We start from the raw sequence: 9900 nt of genomic DNA on the forward strand, positions 1-9900 counted from the left end.
GTCAAATGCACACGCATGAGTATGCACACACACATGCACGCATATATGTAGTGTATGTATGCACATACATCATATCACATACACACCATTGCTTACTCATCGTGGTGAATAGACACATACTCATGCGTATTTTCTCAAGTGCATATACACTCATCTCATATATACACACAATAAACATTAAACATACTTCCTGTGCATGCACATTCTTTTGAGGTAACACGTAAATGATTGCACACCTACCCACCTGTTGTGCATGCTATACTGCCTACATATAAACAAGCACATAATTTCTTACACACATAAGAACACAACCTCTATCCCTTCTCCCTCTCCAGGCACAAACCTCTCTGCTCGCATCTATGATGCACTCTGAGCCTATGTCAAGTGCCAAACACATTAGACAAGGGTCAAACTGTTCCCTGTTGGTGAAGAGGAGGGATTCAGTTCAACCATCTGTCCAAAGTTCTGGTTCCCATCAGCCCTGCACTGCATTAACCATGGAGGCAAAACTCTGGGCCCTGTATTTGTTCTTCCTCTTTTTCATCCTCCTCCTACAGTCATCCAAGAATACATCTCTCAGAGTGGTAGAAGAACGTGGGAACCCTTGTGAATGACAGAGTGGGTATGGATATGGCCAAATTTGAATTCCACCTGTATGGGCTTGTAGGTTTTGGCCAGCAGATAAAGTCATACTTCCATGAATGTCTGGCTTCCTATTTTCTTCTCCAAGCTGAGGTGAGAATACAGCTATACTGGCTCCCAATCCAACCATATCCCAGAGTGCATCGAGTATGGCATTGCTAACTCATCAAGGGAAGTAATTGTCCTGCTGTACACTCCACACTGGTGCAGATTGGGTGCCACAGTACAAAAAGGACATTAAATTATTAAACAGTGTCCAAAGGAGGTCCAAATGATGAAAGGTCTAGAGGGGAAGATGTACTGGGAATGGCTGAAGTCCCTTTAGTTTGTTTAGCCCAGAGGAAGAACACAGAGGGGAGACCTCATTGTGGCGAATGGCTTTCTCACAAGGGCAATGTGATCTCCTCTCTCTGGTTGCAGTGAAAACACTTGAGAGAACAGCATGGAACTGTGTTAGAGGATGGTCAAGTTGGCTGTTAAGAAGACATTCTTCACTAAAGGGTAGTCAGGCCCTGGAACAGGCTCCCCAGAGAAATTGCCTTGGAACTGAACTTGCTGGAGTTCAAGCAGCATCAGGACAGATCTCACATGGACAGGGTGAGGGCAGTTTGGAAAATGTTCCCAGGTACAAACCAATCTCTCACTTACTCTGCCCAGGGCTGCCTCACGTCTCTGGCAAATGATTTGTCTCTCTGCCCTAGTAGGATAACTCCCAATCCAGCTTATGCCTATCAACTTTCAGTCCTTTGTTGCATACCTCCAAGTCTGTGTCCAACCCCTCCTCAGCTCTGTCTGAGGAAAGAGAGACTGCAACTGATGCTTGCTTCCTGGCTGCACAAACCCAGAACCCTGAACCTCTCTGCACCTGCCTTGTGTTCCAGCTCACACCATCTCCATGATCTCTGAAGCTCCTAGTGTGAAGCAGAGTGGAAGATTATTCCCTTCTTGGCTGTGACAGCTCTATTCTGACTATCAGAGCCCCAGGGATGGTAGTTTATTGACAAAAGGCACCATGAAGGTAGTAGTGTGTTGTCCCAGCAAGCCTCAGTCCTCTCCTGAGCTGCCTCCTGGAACACTGGTCTCAGCTTTGCCCAGTCTGTTGTGATGAGGGGATGGAAAGTTTCAAACCTCCAGCTCCAGGGTGCCCACTGCAGAAACACTCCTATTACTGTGAAATTACCATGAGGCCCCTGGGCCATTCTGGGTGCAGCTTTCTCTCTGAATAGGCACCTTGTTTGATAACACTGGCAAATATTTATTGGAGATACTTTTGTCCTATTTGCCAGTACTGGCCAGGAGGAGGCCATGCTCAAAGTCATTGCCAAAAACACTGTCAGGTTCATTATGTCTGAAAATTGATGAAAGTCAGAGCTGGTAACGATCTTTGCCAAAACAACCAAGGTTGTTGGAAAGTCATTCTCTGGCCTCCTCCTAAAGCAAAGCACCTAGGGAAACGTGGCACAAAGGAGACATCTCCCAGACATGGAGAAGGACAGAGCTAAATCTGAATATGTAGGTTCCTCTTGAGTTTGGGAGACTTACTAAAACCAAACAGTCAGAACACAGCATTACAGGAGGGCTGTGGATATCCCACAGAGTGACAAGATATCACCACCCAGAGGAACAAATCACTTGTCACTGGAATCAGGCAGTTGTGGGATAGGAGCTGGGGCCAGGAATTGGGATGTTTCCTCATCTGTGGAAAAATTCCGAACTGCTCTGTCCCAGAGCTCAAACATACTGATCTAATATCAAAGGTAGATCTAAGATGGAGTTTGGGTGTGAAACGGTTGACATCCCCCTTGAAAGATCAAAACAAAGGTATTGTCCAAAAAAAGGAGTGGTGGAGGGAGATTAGGAGGTAGTGATAAGCCAAGGTAGGGGCACATGATAGCAGGAAAAACATGGGCTTGGTCAGGATATCAGGGCTGGCTCAGTCAAGGCTGATGTGGCAAGATCTGGCTGTGCCCTATAAATCTAGCCCCAGGCTCAGCATTGTGCATTGCTCCAGCCTGAAGTACTGAGTACTCTGTTGGAAGAAAGAAGCCATGAAGGGACAGATCTGTGTTGCGGTCCTGGCTGTTTGTCTCCTAGTGCTCGGAGGCACAAACGCACTTCCCCTGGTAGGAAAAATGGGAGGGGCTGGGTAATTCAAGGTATATGGAAACTGTTAGTAGGATTGTAAAAGGACTGTGATGGGGAGGAGGTGGTCAAGGGACTAAGAACATCCAGCTGTTCTACAACTGTAGTAGGTCTTAGAACTTGGAGCACTCCGGGGGCCTTATTCCTCATGCTGTCCATCTGGTCCTGATTGTTCCTGGCTCTAGTCATGACAAGACTACAGCTATAGACTCTGTGTATTCCTTTCAGGACTGGAACCAAGTTGGAGAAGGCGGCTTCAACAATGGGGTGAGTGTGCGGGGATATGAGTCAAACCACAGAGGAGGGGGCAGAACCTTTCTCTGAAAGCCAGGCTGATAAAGCCAGACAAGCTTGGGAAGAAGATAGATTCCAGAATTACACAACATCACAGTCCTAGGTGATGCTCATAAAAATGCGTAAGCATTCACAAATCTCTCTCCTCTCTCTCTCTTTCTCTCTCTCCATTTTCTCTGCTTCTAGAATGGCTTCATCCCCCCTGTCGCCTATGTGAGTATTGCAACAGACCACAGCTTCCCATTGCAACTGGAACTAACAGGCAGTTGAACTTTCTCTGTGCCCCCAAGTTTGGATATGGAGGAAGGATCTACACACCTTCTTCCCCTAAGTGTCTTCACCCAGACATAACTCCCCACATAGCCGAGATCCTTTCTTTGCCCTAGTCTTAGGGTTCTGGACAAGCTGGGAGGGGTAGGAAATGAACAAAGGTGGTAGAAAAGTAGGATTCTCATAACACCCTGTTCTCTCAACTTCTCAGGAACCTCAAGGTACCCTAGGGGTGAGTACTCCCACACTCAAGCAGTCCTTCTCTCCTTACCCACACCACACAAACATCTCCTGGATTGTCTCTGCTTTGCCCTGTATGGGATAAAGAGCATCAGGAGATCCTGGTAAGGCACCACTAAAGCTGTGTTTTTCTTGCAGAACGGTGGCGGCCTTGGCGGGATTGCTGGTCAGACCTTCAGTGATAATGGGGTAAGAACTGAGGCACTCTCTGGGGTAACTGAGGATGAGTCTGGGGAAAGAAGCCCACAGAATATCCATTCTCTTCTCTGTGCAGAGTAAAGATTGGCCCTTAACTTCTTGGACATTTGTCATTGTCAAAAGCCTCACTAAATGTGGATTCATTATTTCTTCTTGCTCCAGTGCCACCAGTACTATGCTACTTCTCAAGAAAAGAGTAGTTTTTTCTGCACAGTGGGATTTCCAAGCCATTCCAACTTGTTCTAGTTGCCATAATGCCCTTTACAGAATCCTTCCAGGAAGTTTTCCTCAGTGCTATCTGCAGTCTGCTTTTAGTGTGGGAGAGGAGCATTGACTTCTGCCCCTTCACTTCGCTTGTTCTGAAAATACAGGGAACTGGGAGGTGATAGGAGCTGGGAGAACTGAAGTGCACTCTTGTACAGAATTCATGCAGTGGGTGTTTCAGACTTCAGCAAAATATGTCTTATCCTGGAGGTCCTAGAAGATCCTTGGAAGTTGGTCTTAGTGTAGAATGGAGGAGGCAATTGTCTGAGACAAAGCCTGGAACACTGAAAGCATAGTAGGAATTGTGAGGTTGTGAGATGTGGGACAAACTCCAAAACAATGGGACATGAGGAAAGAGGAAGGAAGAGTATTGTGAGATACTGCAAACTCAGAAATACATGAAGATAAGGACACAACTATACAAATGCCCAAAGCAGAGCACTTTGAGATTACTGAAAAAGGAGAACGAAGAGATGGGAAGAATTGCGGTGAAAGAGGAACACAAATTATTATGTCTCAGGTGCACGGTTTGTGTACTGGAAGATGGGGAATATTATGTAGCACTGACACATGAGGATGGGAATGTAGCTTTGAAGGTATCAGAATTTTATGGTGTCATCTCCTTATCCTTGGAACCCACACTTGTTCTGTGCTCTTTTTTGTCCATCTCAGTATAAATAGGAAAGGAAAACAGCTCTACTCTTGCTACTGCATCCCACATATTGCAGTGGAGAGTTACTGCATAAAGCCCAGTTCAAATCTCAGGGTAGATACTCTATATCTGGAGAGGGCCATGACCACCAGGACTTGGGCCTGACTAGTTGCTCACTTTAGAACTAGCCTGTACTTTCAGTTGAGCCTTCCCCACCTCATCTGCCCTCACAAAATCTCTAGCACTCACAAATATCTTTCTTTTTCTCTCTTCACCTTCTCTACCGTAGGTTGGCTTCGTACCCCCTGCCGTCTATGTGAGTATTGCAATAGATCACAACTTCCATTGCAAAAGGAACTAACAGACAGTTGCCCTTTCCCTGTGCTCTTAAGTTCGGGTATGGGGGAAGAAAACCATGAACATCCCAACCCTGAGCAGTCAGCCCTGGCCTAAGGTCTGTCTGCTGCTTCAGACTGGACTAGGTTTGGGAAAGCACTGAGTGGACTTTGGGAACATCTTCTGCGTTGATCCAACTCTTGTCCGCAGGGTCTACAATCCTTCTTCCCCTAAGTGCCTCCACACAGATGTAACTCTGGTCATAGCCTGAACTCCTTTCTCTGCCCCAGTCTAAGGGTTCTGGACAATGTGGGAAGGGGGTAGACATGGTGGTAGCAAAGTAGGATTCTCATAACACTCTGTTCTCTCAACTTTCAGAATCCCCAGGGTACCCTAGGGGTGAGTATTTCCACACTCAAGCAGCCCTTCTCTCCTTACCACCCCACACAAACAGCTCCTGGGTTGTCTCTGCTTTGCACTACATGGGATAAAGAGCACCAGGAGCTCCTGGGCAGCCCCACTAAAGCTGTGTTTTTCTTGCAGAACGGTATTGGATTTGATGGGAATCCAGCCGGTTGGCCAGAACTTCAGTCACCATACGGTGAGTGTGTCCAATTTCTTTCATTTAAGATCGCAGGAAACTGCTATCATTGTTAAACAAGATGGTGTGTCTTTGGAGGGAAAAAAAATGGAGTTTGAAGCAGGGAACAGTATCAACTGAACTAGTATAATACGTCCATTATTTCCATGGTTTCTGCTAGATTTTTTATTTTGATGAGTTCTTGTCTACCATTTAGTCTCAGACTTTCCCAGAATCAGTTGTCTGCACTCTTCAGTGCAGAAAAGAAAGTAAAAATCTATTGGTTGGACTCATAAGCTTGCCTTTACACATCCACGTTACACTGTAATGCATCATGACTACAAGGTACTCCAAGGCTTTGTAAAGGGGATCATCTTCCTGAGCTCATTCATGATTTTGTGGAATGAAGGAGCCATCATGCTGCAGCTGGACTACTCAATTAAAATAAAAGTCCTAGCTGCACACAGTATTTTCAGCACTGACACAACTCTTTTTCCCTTACAGAACAGCTTTGAGACACCAGTCATCTACGTAAGTAAAAAAAAAAAAAAAAAAAAAAATTGAATTAAATTGAACTTAATCACAAAGGGAGCTGGAAGGAAATTGCCCTTTTTCCAGGCTTTGGAGGAGTGTAGAAAAACAGAACTCCTTCCAGCCCGGGGAAACAGCCCTTGGCCTTGACTGTCTCTGCAGCCTAAGACAAGAGAGGGTTAGGGAGAAAGAAAATCTTTGAACATTACTGATTTTTTTAATCCTCTTCCTTGAATTATAGGATTCCTGAATATTTTCCATCTGATTTCAATCTATAATCCTAAATCTACCCTGATGATGAAGAATTTCGCTTAGAAATGCAAAGATCCTATGTCCTTTTCCTGGTGCAATGCAAATAAACCTGAATCTTACATCACTGTGTCTTGGACTTTTTTTCTTGCGTGTGAGACTTTTTCAGACATCCATCAATCTCCAGAGTCACCAATATCTTCTCTTCTTACAGCCAGGCTTGTCCCAGACTGCTGCATTGCTCAGATATCTGGATCAGAGCAGTTCCTAAAGTACTAGCAGTCTCTTCCTGGACTTCTACTAAGCCTTTGACATGGTCCCTTGCCACATCCTTCTTTCTAAATTGGAGAGGTATGCATTTGAAGCATAGACTCTTCAGTAGATTAAGAATTGGTTGGCTGGATGCAGCCAAAGGCTTGTGATCAACAGTTCTATGTCTGGTTGGAGGCCAGTCACAAGCAGAGTCCCTCAGAGGTTGGTCTTGGGACTTGTGCTCTTCAACATCTTCATCAGTGACATAGATGATGGCACCAAGTGCACCCTCAGCAAGTTTAGATGATCACTGTGGTCCTTTTCAACCCAGGCCACTCTATGATTCTATGATACAGTCTATGATTCCCCCTGTTCTAATCTATGCATTTCATGCGTGCCAGAGGGGTGGACAGCGTAAGGGTATGTAGAAGAATGTTCTTTTAAGTGTATCTGGACACGGGTCTTTTTCTGAGGCATAAGAGATAATAAAGGGAGGATGTTATGGAAACCAAGTCTGGTCATTCACCCTAATTTCTGAGCAGATGTAAATGTAGGAATGCTTTCACCTGATGGAGAACTTCTAAAGTGAAAGGCAATCACAAAAAACAAACCTCCCAGTCACACTAACTGGTGAGCTAACAAGGTACAGGTGCCATTTCTAGGAAGGGTAAACATCCTAAATGATAAGACTGTGAAACACAGTGCTCTCAGGCTGGAAGAGTGTAGAAAAGCAGTGTTGCATGTGAAATGCAGCCAACCAGTATGATTGTTTGGCCAAGCCCTGCAATGATCATCATAGTCTGTCCTATTTTATTTTTATAATGTAATCTTTTCTAACTCCTTCTGTAGTATGAACACTCTGTCTCTCTCTTGTGTGTGTGCATGTGCGTGCACATGCTGCAAAGACTACATGTTGGCTGCCAGTGAGAACTGTGTGTGTGTGATTGAAAATTGGTGCCAGTACTGGACAGACAGAGGGGCTGACCCAGGCAGATGTGCCTGAAGGTTCTGTAATTTTTTTTTTTTAATCACTTCTACCATTTTTCAGTTTGTATATGTGCCCTCACTGGTGAACTGGTGTATTTACAAGCCAGAGAAGAAGAAGGGGTCTTGGCTATCTGTCTGTGTTTTATGTGAATTCTGCTGAAGGCAGTCCTTGACTGGTGCAGACTTTGTGACCTGTTGCATCACTGTCATGTCCCTGTGTATGTCTGTGTTTCCCTGGGATATGTGCTCAGCTTTGCTACCAGTTGAACCCACAAAGGAGAAAGCAGCAGCCGCATCCCCTAGCCTAGGCAGAGACCCTGGATCCCTGGACACTGGGTTTGGTCCCAGAGGCCAGGCAGATGTGGTCCAGGAACAAAGTAGCTGGAGAAATAAGCCACACTCTTCACCTCAGTTAACAGACAGGGATGGGGGATCTTTTATTCTGCCATGCTTTACTCTGCTCTGGTGTTTTCAACTAGAAATGCCATCAGAGGGTATAGCTAGACACTTGTCCACCTCACTTTAGCCTTAGGCTTGGAACAGCCTTATGCTGAGCACAGACTTGTTTTTGTGGTCTTGTGACAGTTGACTGTCACACCAATAAAACACTCAATGCAATAGGGATGAGCTCTAGTGATCTCCAGCTCAGCAGGAGTATCACTGATTTTCCTTTCCTGGCTTGGAGTGTACTCCCAGCTTCAAGGCTAATGAGGAAAAGGTATTAGCTTACACTTGCTCCTGTCACTCCGCTTTGTTGATATCTCCCTTCCGCAGAATGCTTACAGTGTATTCAGTCTGAAGCAGCTTTCTCAGTGGTGAATGAATGAGAATAAGCCCTCATTTGGTCCTAGTAGTCCCATTGTAAGTAATTCAGACTAAGACGTAGTCCTGACTCAGGCACTGCAGCCTATTCCAGCTCCAACCCCCTTGGCACTTAAGTGTTTCTCTGAAAAGCTGCTCCCTGTACAGCTGGTTCCAGTTATACAAAAGACTGATTTATTTCCTGACAGTGGAATTCTTTCTGAATCCCTACCCTCATTTCTCTGAGTATGAACTTGTAACAGTAAAGGACCTTGCCATTTTCTCTTCAGCAGGTTCTGCTGCCTATCTGTCACGGTTTTATGATTTTTTATTATTGATATTCCACATTGTAACATCATGTAGCACACTGGGAGTTAAAGAGGTAATGCCGCAGTTCTATGGCTTGTTGATAGTTCCCAGTAGCTGCTCTCAGAAGAGAAAGAATGAACTACATCTTCCAGAAGACTTCATTATTCCACTTCCATTTTCAGTTCAGGGGGAAAGACAAAAGCCATGAGACTGCTCCCCCTTTTTCTGCTCATTTCTGCAGTGTGTGCTCCCTAGAGGTCTCACCTTCAGCATTAGTCATGGAATCAGGCTGAACTGGGCCGGAACCATGACACTATCCATTATTACAGTATTCCCATATACATTTTCTTCTCCCATGCAAAATGCAGCTCAATACCTCACTTCACTAGGCTACCAGAGGAAAAGTCTCATTCAGCAGGCTACTCAGAAAAATACACTTCATGTACTTCATACTCCACAATAACATCGAGTCATTGCTCATATCAGTACACAGCATCACAGTAAAATTTTCTTATTATACACACTCCTTTGATGCCTATTCTACTGCACTGAATGTAGCTCTGTGTGGCCCCTTATCTCCTGGCCCTGTGCAATCTGACTGATAAAAGCTCTTTATCCCAGCATACTATGAAAGGACACTACTCTACTACATTTATGAACATAAGGTCTCACTGCTATTTTCTCTAGTCTACAGGTTTACAGTCTAGGTTTAACCTAGCAGGAAGCTAAACACCACACAGCCTTTTGATCATTCTTCTTAGGAGCTGAATGGGAGAGGGTATCAGGAAAAATAAGTAAAACTCGTGGACTGAGATAAGGACAATATAATAAGACATAAAAAAACTCTTATCATATAAAACAAGTAATTTGCTCACTGTTCACCAACAAATGACCAGTCAGCCCCTCAGCAAAAGCAGACCGCAGACCCTCCCCAGCTGACTCCCTCCATTTTTATTGTTCAGCAGCACATCATACGATACGGAACATCCCTTTGGCTAGATAGGGCTAGCTGTCTTGGTTATCCCCCTGCCACTTCTCATTGCACCCTCTCCCTTCCCATCAACTCCCCTGCCCCACCCCAGGTTCTTTGCTGGCAGGGCAACCTGAGAAGCTGAAAAGTCCTTGACTTAGTAGGAGCACTGATCAGCAACAA

The 9900-nt window shown here is 45.0% G+C and overlaps 1 protein-coding gene across 2 annotated transcripts; it reads left to right on the plus strand.

The window, feature by feature from the left end:
• The first annotated feature begins 2659 nt into the window (after nucleotides 1–2659).
• LOC122156155 (ubiquitin-binding protein Rv1468c-like) lies at nucleotides 2660–6522 on the plus strand. 2 transcript variants are annotated; one of them, XM_042810703.1, is made up of 10 exons: nucleotides 2660–2765; nucleotides 3013–3051; nucleotides 3265–3291; nucleotides 3560–3580; nucleotides 3727–3777; nucleotides 4992–5018; nucleotides 5417–5437; nucleotides 5582–5639; nucleotides 6123–6149; nucleotides 6391–6522. In XM_042810703.1, exons 1-9 carry the CDS (start codon nucleotides 2691–2693, stop codon nucleotides 6131–6133), a joined length of 330 nt encoding a protein of 109 aa, XP_042666637.1. In that variant the 5' UTR covers nucleotides 2660–2690; the 3' UTR covers nucleotides 6134–6149; nucleotides 6391–6522. The 2 variants fall into 2 exon arrangements, with proteins under 2 accessions (XP_042666637.1, XP_042666638.1); XM_042810704.1 differs by lacking the exon at nucleotides 3265–3291.
• The last annotated feature ends 3378 nt before the right edge of the window (nucleotides 6523–9900 follow it).

This window comes from Centrocercus urophasianus, unplaced genomic scaffold (assembly GCF_019232065.1).
Source record: "Centrocercus urophasianus isolate 14NV4802_14NV808 unplaced genomic scaffold, USGS_Curo_1.0 seq_12, whole genome shotgun sequence".
Lineage (NCBI taxonomy): Eukaryota > Metazoa > Chordata > Aves > Galliformes > Phasianidae > Centrocercus > Centrocercus urophasianus.

What these genes read in the sequence shown, in the direction of transcription:
- LOC122156155 (XM_042810703.1), top strand. Translation starts at nt 2,691, where the DNA reads ATGAAGGGACAGATCTGTGTTGCGGTCCTGGCTGTTTGTCTCCTAGTG. An exon ending in GCACAAACGCACTTCCCCTG is followed by an intron (nt 2,766 to 3,012) that starts GTAGGAAAAATG and finishes TATTCCTTTCAG; the next exon opens with GACTGGAACCAAGTTGGAGA. An exon ending in AGACCTTCAGTGATAATGGG is followed by an intron (nt 3,778 to 4,991) that starts GTAAGAACTGAG and finishes TCTCTACCGTAG; the next exon opens with GTTGGCTTCGTACCCCCTGC.